The following is a 19,819-nucleotide window of genomic DNA, read 5'->3' as shown; positions in this document are numbered from 1 at the left end:
ATTGCTGGCACCAATTCACTCGCAGATGCCTTGAATCCCTGCAGATCATCTTTACCCTTGCTCACCTGATTTGAGTCGCTGTTACTCATCAGGTGAGAAGCTGGTATGATCCCCTCTGCCTTCCTCCAGGCTCTCCATCAAGCACCTTTCCATTCAGACTTGGCTCCCAGAATCAGCCTTCTTGTCCAGCGCTGAGTAGCTGTAAAGATATATTGCAACCTGATCATCTCCCTGATCATCTCCTGAGACATCCGGTGTAGCATCAATTATTCAGACCCTGAAACTGTTAGATACAAAACTTAACAGATACTCAAGAGGAAACAGGAGCTCTCAGTGCATATCCAGCTACTCATGTAGCACTCCCAGGTCACTTCTCTGTTCTCTCCATGGACCATTAACTATTTCACCAGTGCCATGTGGAAACTGAAGTCATTCCAGGTGCACACCTGGAGACACCTTGGATGCTCTTACAAGATAAAGGCTGAGGGGGCAGAATGCACAAGTATCTTGCGTTATCTGTGCAGCCATCCCAGTCTTGAACTTTAACAAGACATGATTTTGTAACATGTATTGAAATGCTTCCCAGAAAATCAAAAAGTGCTCAACAAGTGTCAGTCGTCACCATTACTGCCAGGAGTGACTGCCTCTCCCAGAGAGAGTTCTTCAGGGATGATAGGCACCCCAGCACTTGAGTTGGAGTTTGCAGATCCAGATTGAGAGTCTCACTGCATCAGCCAGTCCCATGGAAATTTCCTGGTGAAAGTACAGCCAGGCATACAATGGGAAAGGAGTGTCTTGCTGTAATGCATCCTGCCCCAAAGCTGGCAACAGCCTACTCTAACAGCCTTCCTTCAGCGAACCACTCCCTGGGCCTGAAACATTCACCTCTCACTGCTCTTCGGGTGAGGCAGAGGAGGAGGCCAGAGAACAGATTTTGAGTGATGTCTTCAGCAGGAAGAATATGTGATCTCAGCTGCTCATTCCTGCTGTATTGCTGGCTTCAGCATCGCACTAAAACAGCCCATCTGCTCCAAGCCCTGCAGCCATGCAGCTGCCCTGTGTTTGGCTCCTGGGACTAAGAGACCACAGACTAGGTGACGATGGGGGAATAGGTTGTTAATAGGGATATAGAAGAGACAGGCAAAGACTTCCACAGCATAACTACAGTGCTTCTGCAGGATTTTTGTCAGGAACACTCCCACACACAGAACTTGTATCTGGGGGCTCTGGGAGGCTCCCTCCTCTCTGTCTGAGGTCTTTGCAAAGCTTGCCCACAGAAGGGAAGCAGGCAGACTCCACTTGTCTGCCTGTTATGCTCTTTTAAACCTGGCAGTGTCTATGAAGCAGATTTCTATTTCAGCTCATCTGAGAGCACTGAGCATACTGTGTGCTCTTCGGTCTGAGAGCTGAGCACATGCATTGCACAGAGGACCCAGCTGTCTCTGGTGGCAAAGATGAAAGGGTCCCTTATCAAAGCTGGGAGAAGAGAGAGCAATTACCTGGAGGCATCTGGGCATGCCACAAATCAGACTGTGAACAAGGAGCAAGCAGACCCCACAGCAGCTATAGTTCACACCAATGGCTTCCTGAGTCTGCAAAACTGGTGAGAAAAGTTGCCTAAACATGGTCTTCTTCTTGCTACATTCCTCCAGGTTGGCCTTTCCTCCCTAAGTTAGTACCCAGCACTTCTGGGGTCCATCAGGTACACTAAGAGGGAAGAAGCTGCCTGGCTGCCTTCAAACTGCTTGGTTCCAGAAAACGTTAGAGGGGAGGAAAGATGGGGCTGCTGCAGCTCACTTGCTTGAGGCACAGAGCAAGTGCAATGATGCTGTTCATCTGGCCAGCACTGCTGCCTGTGGAGGCTCTTCACAGCTGCTTTATCAGAGTGGGACTCAAGCCCTGCCTTAGATTTGGTCTTTGTAATGAGAAATAATGGTTTGGCATCCGCCCTCTGTAGAAATGTAGGACCATAATCCAGACAGTCCATTCTGGGGGCTGAGATTAATTTAGATGCTCCAGTCTACAGTGCTCAACTTTAGGAGAGCAGTGAGTGATGGAGGCTGAGAAGAGAAAAGCTGGTGTGTCTGACAAAGACCAACACTGGTTGTCTTCCAACTTAGAACAAGCTGGAGTCTGACCAAACAGAATCACCCTCTGGACCTCTTTTGGAGTCCTGTCTGGACATAGCAAGCCCCTGTAAACGTGGTTTTGCTGGCAGCTGAAGCTGTGGCCAGCCCCTTTCGCCATTACATGCCCAGTAAAGGCAAATTCGCATGCCTTCTTTCCACCTGCCCCATGCACCCACCAGAAATGGTGCAGAAAGAGTTGCTCATTAAATTAAGGGAGAGATGGTGCCATGTTTGGGAGGATTAGGGTCACAGTGAAAGCAGCAGGGCTGGGCTGTTTTCCTGCGTGCAGAAGCTGCCCACATTGTGCTGGGCAGGAGTCAGGGCTTTGTAGGTGCATCCCCATTGGCAAATCCCAACACTGTCATGGATGCAGCAGCGGTGAGCAGCCAGAGCCCAGAGACAGTGCTGGGCTCTTACACAGCCGTGGCCCTGATAAGAGACCGACTCTGAACTTACGCCTGAAATATACTTTCTCCTTGCTCTGCTAAAATCATGTTTCCTTCTGCTACTACAGCCAGCTCTCCTTGTTCAGAGTTTGTACCTTTAATTCATCTTCCCTCCCAACAGAATTTCACTGATGAGAGTTTTTTTCTTGTTAAGCAGACAAAACCAAAGATTTGATCCAACTGTCTAGTTTATCTATTCAAGCTCAGCAAGGAACGCAACACTGCTGTCTGGGAAGGATCTATTTCTGCCTGCTGTGCATTTACGTAAGTCGTATCATTGCAGGCTTGCTTGGAGAGCTCCCAGATGGCAAGGACAGGCTCTTGGCTACATAGGTAGAAGCAGTGGCTATGGAAAGGTCATAACTCCTTATTTAGGGCTGAACGTATAGAAGAGGAGCTGCACATCTGCACTGAGATCAGGATATATCTCATCCTGCTCCATGCCTTCAGGCCAGCGATATTCCTTTGTGTGTATTTGTATGGAGGATCCTTGCTAGGAGCCAAAGGGCAAGGCCTAGAAAAAAGGAGGTACCCCTTAGGGTAAAGGGTTGTTCTCAATTTGTACAGATGGAGTTCTGTTCAAAATGTCCAGGAGGACTTCTTTCTACAGTTACATCCTCTCTTTCTTAGGTGGGGAAGTCTCTAAGGTTTCACATCGCCAGCTTTTACAAGGATCTCTGGATAAAAACAAACTGTTGAGGCAAGTCTGGAGTATAAAATATCAGGAGACAATTCTGACAAATATATATGGATTTTCTTGTAATGCAAATTCCCCCCTTTTGGCGCTGGTGGTATTTCCTGAAGAGTGAGAAATCTCAGGAGAAAGAATCTCTGTGAAGAGAGGTGTGTAGACATAGATGTTGTAAGTTATTACACACAGCGGTTATGGAGGCAGTCACGCAAGGAGCTGGAGCGTTAGCATGAATTACTGTGGCACAGAGGACACAGAGCAAATGGGAGCTTCCCTGCATCCAGACAGTGCCTTTTCACAGCATGCTGCATATACCAGCATGGAGGGGGCTGTAGCAAGGCAGGATGAAACATGGGGGAATCTCCATTTTGTGATGGAGCATCACTGTGTAGGAAGGGGGCTTGGCAGCACATTTGGTACTGGTAGCAGGCAGAGAGACCAGGAAGGCAGCACAAGCACCATCCTGCTCAGTAAGAAAGCAGGGGATACACAACAAAGTCCTTCCATCCTTGCCCCTGAGATTACTGGGTGCTTCCCAGTCCCATAGATGTGGGTCAGTGACCACCTCTCTGGGGAAGCATTTGTGTCCGCTGAGCTGGGGCTGGGAAGAACAAGCTCTGGAGAAGCGGGGTGCACATTCTCCATGCCAGGCTTGACAACAAAAGGGGACGCACGCTGGAGGGCAGGTGGTTGGAGACTCACTAAGCTCACGATGCTGTTTGCTTTCGGCTTCTCTGGGCGGTAAATAAGCACACATCCAGCTGAGACAGTGGTAGGCACCATCCTGCCTGCTAGCCTCCCTTTGCCTACAGAGGGCAGGTGATCTCCGAGAGCTGTGGGGAAACTTGAGGACATGGTCACTTTTAGTCTGAGTGTCTGGACTGAAAGCAAGTGGGACCATAGCTCCGAGGCAATAGGCAGAGGGAGCTTCCTTCTAGCCTGATGAAATTCCATGATAGCTCCTGTGCTCGCCAGGGGCAGGCCTTGTGCAGCACAGCAGCATGGCGAGCTGGCACATGGGAAGAGAGCTGCTGCCTGCGGCTGCATTCAGGGGCTGTGAAAACACAGCTGGGCTTGGGAGTGGGAGCCAGGCACCCCATCTGTCCTGTAGGGAAGGACACAGTCTGGGATGTGATTAAGCAAGATGGCATAATGAATCAGACATGAAGTTGGCAAAAAGCCCGAGGACTCCCAAGTCTTGTCTTTTAATTGCCAGATTCTGTACTCTCCTTCTACTCTGCACTGGCTGCATATTGGGTAGGCCTTTATTCTTCTGGGGAGCATAAATTTAGTGCTATGGAGCATGGAGATTTTTTTCCTCCCTTTTCTTAATTCCTTAAACCACGTCCTATTGTCCACACAAAGAAAGCCTGTTACTGGTCACAAACAGCCTCTGAGGGAATTTACCATGAAAAGGGGTAGCAGAATTTAGTTCTATACAAACAACATCAAAAATGGAAGTCTTGTATCATTCATCTTTCTATGCCAACACTTTCTCTAATTAGACCGTGGTTCAAATGAGCAAAGGAGCTCAAGCATAGTTCCATTGCAAGTCTGCTCCTACCATATCACCATCTGCTCTCTATGTACACAGACAGGTGGGGATATGCTGGGGAGAAGGAGCTGTAGCTGTAGCTGGCCTGCCTTCCGCCCATTAGCACTTGTCACAAGGCAGACTGACCATACCATTGCATTTACCACACTGCCTGCATGCCCCAGGTCCCACTGCCCAGCACGTCTCCCCCAGGGGTCCAGCTGCACGTCCACTTTGCCTCTTTACAGTGCAGTGTTGCTACTTCTCTGCTGGTCCATTTCCTCCAGCCCAAAATTCATATGCATGCAAGACAGGTCAGATCCATAGTGATGGATCATAGATCAATGTGTGCAATTGGCTTTACCATGTCAGGGGATATTGCTCCAAGCCCATCCTCGTTTGATGGTGGTTTAGGAGGTCACGGGTGGAAATGTGTGTGGTTCTTTGATTTTTTTAAATCCACAGTAAAATCCAAAGAAAATTCCCTGTAGCAAGATACAAGTAATTTTCACAGGTTTGCTGTAGGGGAAGCATTGCCAATCAAAACTTCCCGTATTGCTGTTCATATCCCCAGAAAGTCCCAGCCACAGCAGGGGACTTGGAGGCTTTGATTCCCTTGATCCCTTTCACTATAGCCTCCCCACCGTAACAAAGCAAAAAGAGTGTCCCATAGCAATTAGTTGGCCTGCAGCACAGCACTGAATGTGCTCTGTGCCTCTCTAAAGCCAGTGGGGATGAGTAGAGGTGGGACAGTGGTGCTTTCCAAACTCTGGCCGAGACTCCATCTTCTCACTATTGATAAGCTGTCTGAACCCCGGTTGCTTTGAAATTGCTGAAGTGGTGGCTGCAGGAAGGGGTCTGTGTAGTGACCCTGTGCCTGGAGCCTCCACACCAAGCTGAGGTCAGTTAAAGACATGTAAAGATAAAGTTCTCTCTAATCAGGAGTGGAAAGCAGCCAAGAGGCTTTAATTGTCTTACTCCACATATGTAATGTACGAAGCATCCTTAGAGACTGTGAAAAAGTAAATACATCCTAACATGGCACAAAGACAACTTACATTCCTAGAAATTATGAGTCAGTACAAGCTCCATCTCCATCTGTGCTACAATTGTTTTTCCACCCTCTGCTTTCTAGCTCTCAGAGCAGTAGCTTTCTCCCACAGTACCGTAACTGAGACCAGCCTGACACTGACTGTGATCCATTAACGTCAGTTTAAATGAGATAGGGAAAGGGACCTGTGTTTGTTGTGGAGATTATGAACAGTAATAGATTCTTTCTGGGGACTGTCAATCACTCCTGAGATTTGCCTGCACTAAGCTTTGGACTTTAAGTTTGTGATCAGTGGTGGTAACACTAAACTCCACTTAAGGAAATGCTCAGAGCCCCTGTTAGAAAGGTAAGAGAGATTTTTCACTCCCTGGCTTGGTTTTAGCCTTTGTGCTGGGTCTGCAAGTGAATCTGCCAGGCTATACAGGGTCTGAGTCCTCTCCACAGTGTATAATCTCTCTCCATCCACTGGACATCTCTTGCCATTGATCAGTTTCTTCTTATCTCAGTCTGTCTTGCCAGCAGTTGAAATGCCATGGGAATTTCCACAGGGACTTTCAGCCCTGTATTCCTAGTTGGGTGCCAAACCAAATCAAGGCTGCAAATAGGACTACTCATGGATAGCTGATCTCCTGAGATCCCCCATGTGCTGGAGCAGGGATCCTGCAGGACCACAGCAGGGAGTTACAGTGAGACCAGGCTGCATGCAAGCCTGCAGCCAGCCCACCTCCCACCTGTGGATCCCGACAGCCTTCCGTACCACCCCATGGAGCTATGCTGCACTTGGCAGAGCACCCCATCTCTCAGCATACAGTGTCTAATTCTCTTTGCTTCCTAGCCCTCTGGCTGCCTGCTTTCGGCTGTTGCTGCATATACTGAGCTGTGCCGCAGACTTTCCCCATCCTATCACCCAGCATTAATCCCCAACAGCTGCCCCATGGAAACCTCTATCTTCCCTGCCATCCCACAAAGACTGTGCCCATGGCCCTGCCTTTATAGACCCTGTAAAGACCTCCCTCCCAGTCCTGCCTGTGCTGGCTGTTCCGGATCTACACCACTATTCAATAGAACAGTGAAGTCCACATCCCCTGGAAACTGAGAGACAACCTTTTCTTGTTGTGGAAGGTAACATTTAAAGGCATCCCTTGGGCTACTCTATCTGGCAGCCCAGCTGGTGCTCTTTTGTGTGAGTGCCACTCTTTTGAAATGCCAGCTCTGGTCTTAAAGGCAGCCAACAGAAGGTACAGCTCACTCTCCCTGTAATTGATTCCTCATCGCTCGTCACTGGCCTTTATTCTACCTTTTGATTAGGAGGAAGGAATAATACAGATTACAAGACAAATGCAAAGATTGCCTTGTATGGGGACAGGTTGCAACAGGGCTGCTGGTGTCCTGGGATTTCCCTTGTGTTTGTCTCTCTCTGGTCAGCTGGAGAGATTTAGCAGCTGATAGATGGCCTGTCTTTGTGTGTGCCTCACCAGCAGGTGCCCTTAGGAAATGCCAGATGGGGAAGATGGGGAAGGGGTGATAATGACAGGAATATATAACAAAACTGGCCAATTGGATTTGGACTCTGATACTGGAAACTAGGTATGATTTTAGTATAAAATCAAGCAAAACGGGGGGCTGCAAGAGTGCTGAAGAACATCCCAGATCGGCCTTTTACACCTCTGCTGGTGGAGGCATAGGGGTGGGTAAGCAGGTCCCACTTTGGTTCATCTTTAGTTTGTGACCATTGGAAAGGCAGATGAGCTCAGGCACTTCTGTTCTCTAGTGTCTTCTCACTCAGGTCTCGTAAAATATTTGCTGTGTTCCTGAGTTCCCCCCGAAGTGAGTGGGTGTTACTGTCCTTGATTATCATCATCGTATTATGTCAGCAGACACAAGTAGGTAAAAGCAGTTTACTAAGGTTCGTGTGGCAAGTCACTTCAGAGCTGTGAATGAGTTTCTCACATCCCACACATGTGTGGACCATGCACTGGCCACCTCCTGCAAAGTGGGATTTTGATATGTAGTCTGTGCTTTAGGAGGGGCACCTTACAAGCATCAGGTGGCTGGTTTGGTCTGAACTTGTGAGACATGCTGGAAGCTACACGGGAAGTAAATATGGTTAATAAGGTATGAGATAGGTATTGGCAGATTGCACAGAGGTAAGTGTGGGCAGGTGTGAATTCACCAAGATCAGGAGCTACGGATGTCAATATTTACATAGGCTTCACTTCCCTTTTTAGCCTGGGACTTAATCCATGGATTTTCATGTCTGTAAGTGGGTTCCTGGAACAACATTTGATTTTAAGGCAGTGGGCTGAGCCCAGAGTTTTCCCTTGGAAAATACAGAGCTCTGCAGCACTCGTTCCATCACACAATTGGCTTTTGGAACAAGAGTGAAAAATGGAGAAAAAGAAGCTCTGAGCAACTGGAAAGGTGATTTGGAGATTTCTGTAGTCCAGGACTAAAATGTTTCATGGATCTGCCTGGAGCTCAGACCTGAAGGTTCATTTCCAGGTATCCCAATTACCGGCTACATGACCTTAAACTTGGCTGGTAGCTTGTGGCAGACTGACATGTGGTAGAAGGGAATAAATTAGAAGATCTGCTTAATCTTTAACATCTACAACACTCTGGACACAGCTCAGATGGGATAGAAGCTTCATCCCTCTTTAGTTCCATCTCTTGGAGTCTCTGCCATGCCTTCGGAAGCACATTCCCAGGGACATCATTGCTGGGAAAGGAAGGTGTTATGGTTCTTTCCCAGCCTCAGGGAGGCTCTGTGATTTATCAGGGATTGCAGGTATGGCTGTGAGATCTGACTCCCCTTCACAACTCTGATTTGCAAGATAGGGACATGCTGTTCATCTGGTTTGACCTTCAGTTTTCCTTGCGTAGACAGGGGTAGTGAGATGCTGCATGCTGTGGGAAGGTAAGGGAGCTTCTTTTCCAGTTGCAAACCATCTGAAGAATGTCTGCTAAAATTCGGTATTGTTCTATTAGGGAATTCAGGGGCCAAAAGGTTGAAATATTTTTCCTGATGCTGCAAGGACATGTGACTGTCAGCCAGGATATGCTCAGGCTTGGTTTGGGTTTAGGCCAGTCATTCACAGCCAGTGCTTTGGGGGTACTAATTTGCATTCCAGATGCTTCCCTCGGTCTCTTTCTATCTCACCTTGACTTTTTTTCCCAGTGCATCAAAGTTCATTTGCTGCCTGATTTGTCCCAGTGCTGCCCAGGCTTTTGAGTGGCAGATCTTACCTGCAAGTCCCCACATGAGGGTAGAATAGACAACAGTTAGTTTTAATGCTTATTTGCTAGCAGCTTCATAATAATTCTTCATTCACTCTCAATTCCCCATCCTCATCAGCTCTGGTGTCTGTAATTAGCTTCCCTGCATTGATATTGATCTATAGGTTTATGTAGTTCCTGCATGGACCATGAGTTTGGCCAAGGGCCTCTGTGAGGACTAGGTATAATTCTTAAACAGACTTTCCCTTGTAGTTAGCTCCTAAAGGGCAGGGCAAACACTAAGAAACCAACAGCTCAAAGCTGGTTTCGCTGGAGGCTCCCATAGTGACTTCTCATCCTTGGCACTGCGCTTCAAGGAGGGAGATCCCACCCAGTTATTTCTGTCTCCCCAGGGTCGTGCAGTGCCAGTGACCTCAAAAGAGAGAGAAACAAATTACTTCACTCGTTTGTCTTGGGTTGTGGTGTGTATCCCAAAATGGGTGCCACCAGGGAAGGGAATTGGGTAAACTCTCCATGTCCCATCAGGCCTTCATCTAGTTTTCTCAGCTTGACTTGTTGCTAACACTTGTGAATATTTCCAGGCACAACATGCACTGTTTCATCCGTTCACTAAATTACATGCATATTTCATTCTTTTAACCTTTTACTGTAAGTCAGCCATTCAGAATCTAAACATTTCATCATCTTTATTATGTACCTCTGAAGTCCCTGTGATGTATCTCTTACTTTCCGACAGCCAAATACTGGACGGGGACACTTCCAGGTCCCTGTCCTTCACACAGTGATGTGCCAAGAACAAAGAATTTCAGGGGATCATGTAGAAGGGACCTTATACAGGAAAGTCTCTTTCCCTGCCTCTTCTCCTGACCTTTCACTTCTGCCTCTCAGTAGGGCATACCTGGGCAGAGTGCAGCATCCCAAGTGCAGACAGACTATGGACATATAAATAAGGGTTATTATTGCCTCTCTGCTCTCAGATGTCTGTCTATGGAGAACAGAAACAGCATGACTAGAATTGTGATTGATTGATTGATTGATTGATTGATTGATTGATTTTTTGGTTTACCAGCTGAATTGAAAAAAAAAAGATAAAAAAGTGTTTTAACCCCGAGTGAGTGATTAAAAATGGCTTTTCACTGAGACAAAGAAAATAAATAAATAAAAAGCCAGCTAAGAAGATGCTGCAGGAAGACAAATTGAGATAGTTTCATTTGTGAGTGGGGTGTAGGGGGCTGTGACACTGTTTTCAAAGTGAGAACTGGAAATGCTTTGAGATTTATTGGTTTTGGTTTTGGTTTAATGGCAGACAAAACCTTTTGGGAGTTGCTTTGCTTGAAAGAACTGGGAAGTCTGTTGATTGAGAAGGTTGTGTCCCTCTGAAAAGGTGGGTATGGTACAGGCAGTGTGGTACAGGCAATGCCCCCCAGCACTGATTTCCTCAGGAGATTTCAAGATGTGACCAGACAAAGCCATGATATGCTCATGTAGAGCTGGAGACAGCTTCAAGCAGGTGGTTGGATGGGATGCCTCTGGAGGTCCCTCACAGCTAACGTTTCTGCCACCCTGTTCTTGTGCCAACCCAGCCATGCTGCAGACTGCTTCTTCCTCGTCCTGTCTTCTCTGTGTTCATCTGGGTCTTTGTCCTCCCTTGGGTAGCCCAGATGGATGAAGCATTGCCAGTGGCACTTGCCCATCAACCCAGGAGACAGCTGTCTCCCTGAAGAGGTTACTGCTGGGGCTCTGCAGACTGTTTCTGAGCATACAGCTGTGGTTCAGGGCTGAGCCCCAGAGCTGTGCCAGCCCAGTAGGCAGGGTTGCGCACACCAGCGCCTGGTTCCTCTCTTACAGGCTCCTTGAACCTGCTGGTTCGTGTGCGGAACAAGCGAGCCATCGACACCCAGGTCTGGTCACTCAGTGGGAACAGAGGGAACATGTGGCAGCAAGCACACGTGCCCATCAACCCACCCGGGCCCTTCCAGGTAAGTCAGGTCCACAGCCAAGGAGCCACGTGCTGCCTGTCCTGTCCATGTGCCATGGGCTGCAGGAGACTTTCCAGCAGAGATCTGCCTCATGGCACAGGGGCTGGTTGGACACTGGGAACTCTCCACCTGCAGAGTCGCTGGGGCAAGGTAAAAGCTTGGTGGATGCACATAAATCAAATCCACTTCTTGCTGAAGCCACTCAATGTTGTTATGTGCAAGCATCAGTTTGGCACTATAAATTTTATTATTATTGCTGGTCTGGAAACTGCTTGTCAAAGAGCTCCTTCTGGCACCAGGTCTGTGACAGCTCTGTTGGTGCTGGCCTGTTGGTGTAAAGTGACTTTGAGCATTAGAAGTTTCTTCTGCTATGTGCTGCAAGAGCACACTCCCGTTATCACCCTGGTTTAGGACCTTGTGAATATGAATGTGGCAATCTGTGTCTGCTCATCAAGTGCCTTATGTGTACTCGGGAAGTGGGCTGCTTCATTACTGGATGTTTTAGTGCTGATGTTTTTGCCCAACATGCTACTTTGCTGTTGTAGGGTTGTTTGTGAGAGCTGGGCCTGTGCAAGCTGCTAAGTTGTAGCACTGTGGCAAAATGCCCAGCATGGTTTTAAGTACTTTAAAATAATAATAATAATATAGTAACTCTTGCAAGAGCTGTTCAGTACTGGTTGATTAGTTAGTGCAGCACCCTTAATATAGCACAGCTCTACATGCTCATTTATTACTCCACACTCAGCACACAGGGGTTGGTCCTGTCAGCAGTGCAGTCTATCTCTTCAGATCCTATGACTACTGGAGAAACAGGAAAGAATCATAAACTTGGGGACCTGGTAAGACCTGGTCTGTGCCCTGCTCACCTCTGCAGAGCCCCACAGCACAGGAAAGGTCCTCCACAACAGCAGCCTCACACTGGGGTCTGTCCCATGCTCTGCTTGCAGATCATCTTCGAAGGTGTCCGGGGCACAAGCTATGAGGGGGACATTGCCATCGATGATGTCACTCTGAAAAAGGGGGACTGCCCAAGGAAGCCAATTGGACCGAATAAGGGTGAGAGTGTGCATGCCTCAGAGGAGCCAAGTCGGTGGGAGTGCATATGTGAACACATATGCTGGGGATGCACAGCTAATTTCAGAGCACATTGACGTATTGGTGGGACTCAAAAAGAACGTTGACTCCATCAGCAGAAGTCAGCAGAGGGGTGTCAGACCCTTAAACTTGTTCTTTACAGCTGTGAATTAGGAAGAGCTGAGAGGAGCAACCAGATCTTGTAGGGACTGTGCTGCCAGACACCAGCGTGTTGAAGTCTACCCCTGTTCGTTAGGTTGGAGGTGTCATCCCCAACCCAGCACCAGCTGAAGGTTTCTGTAGTGTCTCATTTCCTGGAAACCCTAGGAATGGGAGCTTTCCAAAGGGAAAGACATTCTGCAGGCTCTAGCCTTGAGTCAGTCCTTCTCCAGGAAAAAAAAATGCCTTTTTGGGCCTGGAGCCGGGGAGGGCTGGACTTCTTCCCATTGCACTCTGAGCAGGGAGACACAGCCAGGCAGGGTATTGCCCTTGAAAGATGGGAGCAAGCTACATGAGATGTATATCACTTCCTTTCCAATCCTGACAGTGAGTGTGCCATGGTTTAAACCCAGCCAGTAACTAGCACCATGCAGCCGCTTGCTCACACCCTCTTCTCCCCTCCTGAAAGGAGGAGGAGAATAATCAGAAGAATGTAAAACCAGCAGGTTGAAATACAAGCAGTTTAATAACGAAAGTACAATATAAGACTACTAATAATAATGATAAGGGAAATAACAAGGTGAGAGAATACGAAATTAAAGGGAAAAGGAAAAAAGAAACAATAAACAGCAATGATGCACAATATGATTGCGCACCACCCACCGACCGATACCCAGCCCAACATGAGCAGTGATCAGTCCCTTCCGGGTGACTCCCCCCATTCACATACTGGGCATGACGTGCTGTGGTATGGGGTACCACTTTGGATAGTTTGGGTCAGGTGTTCTGGCTGTGCTCCCTCCTGGCTTCTCATGCCCTCCTCACTGGCAGAGCATGAGACTGAAAAATCCTTGATCAGGGTAAGTGCTACTTAGCAACAACTAAAACATCAGTGTGTTATCAGCATTGTTCTTAGACTAGAGCCAAATCACAGCACTGCACCAGCTACTAGGAAGAAAATTAACTGTGTCCTATCCAAAACCAGGGCAGATGCTTCAGCTAAATCCCACCTGCCCCTTTCCAGTCCATCCACATCATCCTGGTGCAGGCATTGCAGAACCAGGGATAATCCCACCCTCACTGAGGTGCACCATAGGCTGAAGCCACAGCAAGGTGCATAGCAGTATCTAAGCATTAGTCCTTGGGCAGAAATCACTGGTGTGCTTCATACCTTGGTCCTGCCTGTGCCCCCAGTAACATGCCTCATGTGGGCAGGACACCAGATGCTCAGAGTGCGAAAACCAGAGCCAGACAGGCACTTCTGAGCAAGGTTCAATTTGTCCTATTTATTTTTGAAGGAAAAGAGCCTTGTGGAGGAATTTTTGTCAACTTTCTTAACTCCAAAGATGAAGGGGAAAACAAAACATTAAAAAAATCAGAATTTTGAAATTTCAGGTTCAGGTAAAGACCTGTTTCAGCCTAGGATGGCCACACTGTAACCAAAACACAAGCGGAACGTTTTGTTTGACTCAAGTTGAATCTTCTGGGAAAGAAAGGATGGTTAGATGGCAGAAGCAACCAAGACTCAACCTTTTCTCCCAAGCTGGAAGAGAAATAGTTTTGGGAAGCCTTGAGAATGCCCAGGGAAGGCTGGAAAGACCTTTCAATATATGTGGGAGGTGCTCTGTGGTTCAGGGTGGGAGGAGAGGCAGACACTGCTCTGTGTTGACTTGTTTGATGAGCTTTGGATCCGTCCCATCACTAATTCTTTTTCTCTCTTCTCGACTGGCAGCAGTTGCTCTTCCAGGAAGCGGTGTCCCGGCCCTGCACAGCCCTTGTCTTTGTGGCCCATTGACTTTCTTCCTTTATGTGCTGCTCAGATGATGGCAAGAGAGCGCTCCTGTCTTCGGACCAAGACATTCCTGCTCCTTTCCTACTCAGCCACCTCTGCTCCTCTTCCTCCCCTCCTCACTGGCACACCAAAGTGTCCATATGTTACCAAAGACTTGACAGGCATGACCATGCGAAGGGATCTGGGTCAGAACTGGAGCACTCCTTGAGAAAGTCATAATGTCTAGAACAAAATATAGAAATAAAGACAAATGCTTTTTAAAAGCACGTGCGCGAGAGAGAGAAGGAAAGAAACAGAAATACACAGAAAAGAAGGAAAGACAAAAAATAGGAATGAAGAAATGTGAAGATCAAATGAAGGAGGAAAACAAACACCCCCATGTTTCCTTGGGAATGTTGGACAGGGCTTCCTCAGGGAAGTGGGAACTTGTTTTAAACAAACAAACAAAAATATATTAAAGCACAAATTTCTACCAGAACAGTTACCTTCTTTACTGCAGAGCCCACAGCTTAGTGGATGATACACCGCAGCACTCCCCTTGTCTCCCCATGCTTTCCCACTGGCTTGGGCTGCCCCGCTGCCGGCCTTGACAGTGGGGCAGCAGCCGCCCGTGGTGCCGGTGGCCAGAGCATCTTGCCTCGCACCGCACGTGCTTCCGTGTCGCCATCCATCCTCATCTACCAGGCTCTCGTGTGTTTAATTGCCCCCTGTGTGGTTTGCTTTGGCCTTTCCCCACCACTCCGTGCTTCTCACCCACCAGCCTGAAGAAGATGGAGCAGGAAGAGACTCATCACATGGACCATGCTGAGTGGTGGAGAAGTTCCGGCTGGATCCGGCTGCAGCACTGGCTTCTGAGTGTCTCTTACTCTCTCTCAGCACTCTTGCTGGGTGGAGAAACTATGAGAGCAGATCTGAGCTGCAGACAGAAATGTGTCTCTGTTGGACTGAGGGTTGGGGCAGCGTGGAGTGGGAAGGGGAGAGCATTCCACACTGGCTTCCCCTTGTGAATGTTGGGATGACAATCACCTCAGCCCTAAGCCCAGGATTGCTTCTCTGCCTGTCTTTTGTTACCTATTTATTTTGGTCTTTTGTTCCATCACTTAACTTCCCCCATCTCAAGCGTTTTGAATTATGGGAAGAGTCAGGCACATAAACCTTCAGCCAGACAGCAGGTCCTGTGCCCATGCCCCAGCCCCATGGCCATCAGTGCAGGCAGCTCCAGTACTGCCCTCTCACCTTCTGAGGCCTTTTTGCACACACAGTGCATTAGCTGCAGGTGGGCAAAGGGTGGCAACAGCATTGCTGCTCAGGGAAAAGGTGGCTGGATTTTGTCAGCACATGCAGCCTCTCAGGCACTCAGCTTCCACTGCCAAAGCAGTGGGTAGAGGAGCTGAAAGCTGGAGGCAGGAAGGATGGAGGCAGGAAGCTTGACCCAAAAGAGAGGCTTGTGCTGAACTAAGAAACAGGGGAACAGGGATGAGGGAAAATCAACTTATTCCTGTTGGCATCATGAAAGGTTAAAGTTGGTGTCTCTCTCTGCTGCAGACTTGCAGCAGGTCTGGCCTGACCTCAGATACAGATGCACCCCGCAGGAGAAGGGACTGCCCTACACAGGCCAAGTGGGAGCTGTGATTGCCTTGTTGCAACTGGGAGCAGCTCTGAGCATGAATTACCTCCATGCACAGGGCAGAGTTAGCCCCACAAGGCTGTGAATCGGGCTTTACTAGCCACTCTGGCAGTTCAGTAAGTGGGAATCTTCCCCCTAAAGGACAGCCCATTCAAACTCCATACCTGGGTTAACCATAGATACATGATGAGCTAGCTCTTTCACTCACCAGAGCTCCCAGTACCCATGGCTCCTTACCCATTTCTGATTAATATATCAGCTTCTCTGAACCGACTCTGTCTAAAGTCGCCTGAATGTATTAGCTGTCCCCTGCATTGCTCAGCTTCCAGCAACAGCTGTTGCCCCATTTCTTCTACTGATGGGGGAGGAAAGCTCTTGTTTAATTCCCAAGAGATCCAGTTTGAAGTTTTGAAACCCATCACTCTCCAGCTCCTGGAAGGGCATTCATCTGCACTGATGCTCCCTAGACACCACTGAAGAGAGAAAGGGCATCAGCTCTGAGGGAAAAGGGGACCTCCTTCACAGGAGGCCTCGCAAGACAGTGAGAGGGGGTGATATAGGTCTCCCTTGCTCCTGTTGCTTTTCTCCACTTCTGAGGATGAGGACTTTGTCTTTCTTGTCTCCACTCTTCCCTCCAGAACTCAGACCTCAATCACACTGCATATTTGACCAGGAGACCTGTAGCTGTGTCCCAGGGCCAGGCAGCGTTGTGGGATGCTGTGAGTGTCAGCAACAATTCTGCTTCTTGCTGTCTGTTGCCATTTTCATGGGCAGCCAGTGCCACCATCATCTTTTAGCTGAGTTCTTTCAGTTCTGTCCTTTTCTACATGTTTGTTGTAGGCCAGAAATCATCACCCCACTCCTGAAAAGTCTACTTTCATTCCTAGGAGAAATGGTGCTTGGATGCTTCATGATAGCTCCTGATCTGTCAGTGGCAAAACATTTGTGCTATGTTGTTGATTCTAGGGCAGAAGGTGGAGACAGGAACATTTCCCCATCAGTAAGAGGTAGCCCAGGGCAACCATTTCACCTTCTAGGCTCTGAGGCAGAGACCCTTGTGGCTTTGCTTCTACTGGCTGCTTAGCCAGGGTGGTACAAGCATGTTTTGTTGATGTCTAGTGGGCAGCAGAGGGGCTGTGGGGCTGTGGAGGTGCAGCCTGAAGGCTCAGATCACAGACAAAACATTATCTGTGAGGCAAGCATTGGCCAAGGGGCACCATGTTTTCAGAAAGGGACACCTGCAGGGAGGGTGTCCGTGCCCTGCTGCCAGCTCCTGCAAGGAAGGATGTAAGTGCCTCACTAAGCCAACCCACGGCACAGGGGCAGTTGGGTCCAGGGCAGATGAGAACAAGCAGATGGCCCCAGCCAGCAGTGAAGCCCTTTCCTGCTGTCAGGCATGGGCCCATCAGCTTCAGTAAAGTCTCAGGGAGCCCCTTCCTGCTTAGACCTCTGCTCCTTCATCTCTGGCTAGAAAGCAGCTGGTGGTAAGTTTGGGGGGAAGTCATTAACCCAAGTGCCTCAGCTTCTCAGAAGATCTGAGGACAAAAGGAAGGACCTCATTTCCCTGACAGATGTGCTAAGAGAGTGTAGCAGAGGAAAGAGGCACTTGAGCAGCAAGGATGAGAAGTTGTGCAATGATGGGGGAGAGACAGTGTCCCTCACCTCTGAGGACAGTGGTATTTGTGGTTTACTCCCCCGTGCTTGATGGGGCAATTCTCCTTGCAGTGGTAATGAATCCCAGGTGAGATATAAAGCCATGCTCCTTACCCCTTGTAATTAAATCTCCTCACACTTTTCACAATGCTCTGGCTAAATTATGATCCTTGAACTTAATTACATACTGTCTTCTTAAATATCTGCTGCAGTCCCAACATTATATTTCTCTTCCTGGTGTTTTATGTTGTTCTGTGCCTGTCAAATTGCTGCTTTATTCCACTCCAGAAGTGGCTGCATTTCAGTGGTGGTGGAGATTATTCCTGTACATAGTATGAAAGTCGCTGCGGAAGAAAAGTGCAATATAAATTTAAGAGACTGCTTTTATTTACAAGGAGACTTCTGCTTGGTAGTTGTGGAAATACATTAGGAAGAATGCTCTGTGGGTGTTAGCCAATATATACTCATTTTGGTTTTTTTGTTTTCCAGGGTATAAACCAGAAAATATGTGAGTGTGCAGGCTCCTGGGTATAAGTTGTAGATATTAGAAGTAGTGAATGCTACTGTGTAGTTTCAAGTTGGGCTTACAAAGAAACTTCCATTTGAAAGCTCTTTTTGTAGTTCATTGTATTCTGAAATATATACTTTTTTAATTATGATTTTCCACAGTTCAATGCGAGTCCAAATAACAGGTCATCAGCAGGACTTTAATCCATGGCTTTTAACCATGTGAACATCAATTCCTCCCCCTTGCTCTGAAAAGCAGCTCCTGCCTGGTACCGGTAATAGACTGCTTTTCTTCCACATAGATCAGCCACTGGAAAGCAATGGAACTAATATGTTTCATTTGATCTGGAGTTAAGTAATTTGGAACGCCCGAGTGCAACTCTTCCCAGCCGTATGGGAGTGAAAAAGTATTTCATCTGTATGAAAAACCTCATGTAGTGCACAAACGGTTTGGAAACTCCTAAAGTTAAGTGTTATGATTAGCATGCATGCAGAGCTGCCCCAGCAGAGCTGCCTGAAAAGCAGCTGTGGCAGCAGTGATATGGAGCCCTTCTTCTGGGAAGTAGCTTTCTTCTGGAAAGAAATAGAGTGGTAATCAGGGAAAAGAAAGGGGGGAGAGTCAGATGTTTAGGCTGGTAAATTTCTCGCAGAAATAATTTATAGATGTATGAATGAGTGTAGTAAATATAATACAAATTGTATTTTATTCCCTATTGCTATTCAAAGTACGGAAATTTAATTTCTATATGAAATCCTGTGGGTGCATTATTCAGAACGACATGAAAATGCTTTAGTATCAAAGGGAGAGCAGTGTCTGAATTCCTCCTCCTCAGCTCACCCCTATCAATCTGTGTCAGGAAAAGCGCACTGCTTTTGGGTTGGTGCCTTGTGCTTCCCAGCCTGGGAGAGAGAGTCACTGGGAGCAGCAAGCAGCGCTGGTGGGAGAAGCATCCCTCCATCATGCCATCACTTCCCACAGCCCTGTCTCCAGTGTGAAGAAGTCCTCTTCAAGGCCCTGGCAGGAGCAAACACTGCTCCCCCCTAGCTCTCAGGGAGGCTGAGGCAGGGAGTTTCACCTGCAGGAAAAGCCAGGGGGTCCTTCACTCTGCCCTGAAGGACCCCACTTGCCCCAGGCAGTGGCAAAGGAATGAGGCAACTTTCCCTCCTAGATGGGTTAAATGGTGTCACCTCACTAAAAGAGACAAACTTTTTCTTTAAAGCAGAGAGTTCAGGGAGTTGCTGCTTCAGGGTGTTGCTGTTTTGGTCCCCTTTGTCTGTGGGAGCCATGCACGTATCCATCTTTCCCTGGAAATGCTACAGCACCCCTTTGCCTACTGAGTGCCTTTGGATAGCCTTGTAACAGCATGGAGGGACACGTCGCTGTGGGCTCTGTGCTTTGAGCTGGGTGCAGTGGGACACAGTAGCACAGTAACACCCAGCTCTTGCACCCAGGGGACAGGATCCTGGTTTTAGTGAGGATGAGAAGTTGCATTCTATCTCCTGTGCAAAAGAGAAGGCATTTCACGCTCTGGGCTTTGGCAGAGACCAGCTTTGGTCCCCCTCTCTTTTTCCATTGAACTGCACGGACACCTAATCTTTTTTCAGGATGCCGTCAGTGCGGGTGCAACCCTGTTTGTAGAGACAACAGGCATACAGCAGCAGGACCCTGTGCAGGCTGCAGGAGAAGCCAGGTGTTGCCACCACTGATAACTGCTCTTCCTGCTAAGCCTGGGAAGGTATTTAATGCAGACAAAAGACATTTGCAGAAAAGTAAATGCTGGCGAGCTCTGGAAATTGCCTTTTAACAGGACCCAATTTACACTCCATCTTAATAACTGGCAGCTGGTGGTTTCCAGCAGGGAGCTGAATAGCCCCAATACACTCAGCATCCCAAATGACAGATGTGTTTTATGGGTTTCAGTACTCCCCTTTGGAGTAAG

General features: G+C 48.1%; 1 protein-coding gene across 5 annotated transcripts in view; it reads left to right on the top strand.

Annotated features, from left to right (window-relative positions):
- Positions 1-18,028, top strand: part of MDGA1 (MAM domain containing glycosylphosphatidylinositol anchor 1) — a 154,783-nt gene extending 136,755 nt beyond the window's left edge. For 2 of the 5 annotated variants that reach the window (XM_065680013.1, XM_065680016.1), the window contains exons 16-18: positions 10,937-11,067; positions 12,015-12,123; positions 14,033-18,028. In XM_065680013.1, coding sequence (XP_065536085.1) covers positions 10,937-11,067; positions 12,015-12,123; positions 14,033-14,124 — 332 coding nt within the window. In that variant the 3' untranslated portion in view covers positions 14,125-18,028. Of the gene's footprint in view, positions 1-10,936; positions 11,068-12,014; positions 12,124-12,208; positions 12,307-14,032 lie in introns of all 5 variants that reach the window. The other 3 variants (XM_065680017.1, XM_065680014.1, XM_065680015.1) reach the window with 3 other exon arrangements.
- The last annotated feature ends 1,791 nt before the right edge of the window (positions 18,029-19,819 follow it).

This window comes from Lathamus discolor, chromosome 5, assembly GCF_037157495.1.
Source record: "Lathamus discolor isolate bLatDis1 chromosome 5, bLatDis1.hap1, whole genome shotgun sequence".
In the NCBI taxonomy this organism is placed as follows: Eukaryota; Metazoa; Chordata; class Aves; order Psittaciformes; family Psittacidae; genus Lathamus; species Lathamus discolor.
This window is presented reverse-complemented; position numbering and strand designations above follow the sequence as displayed.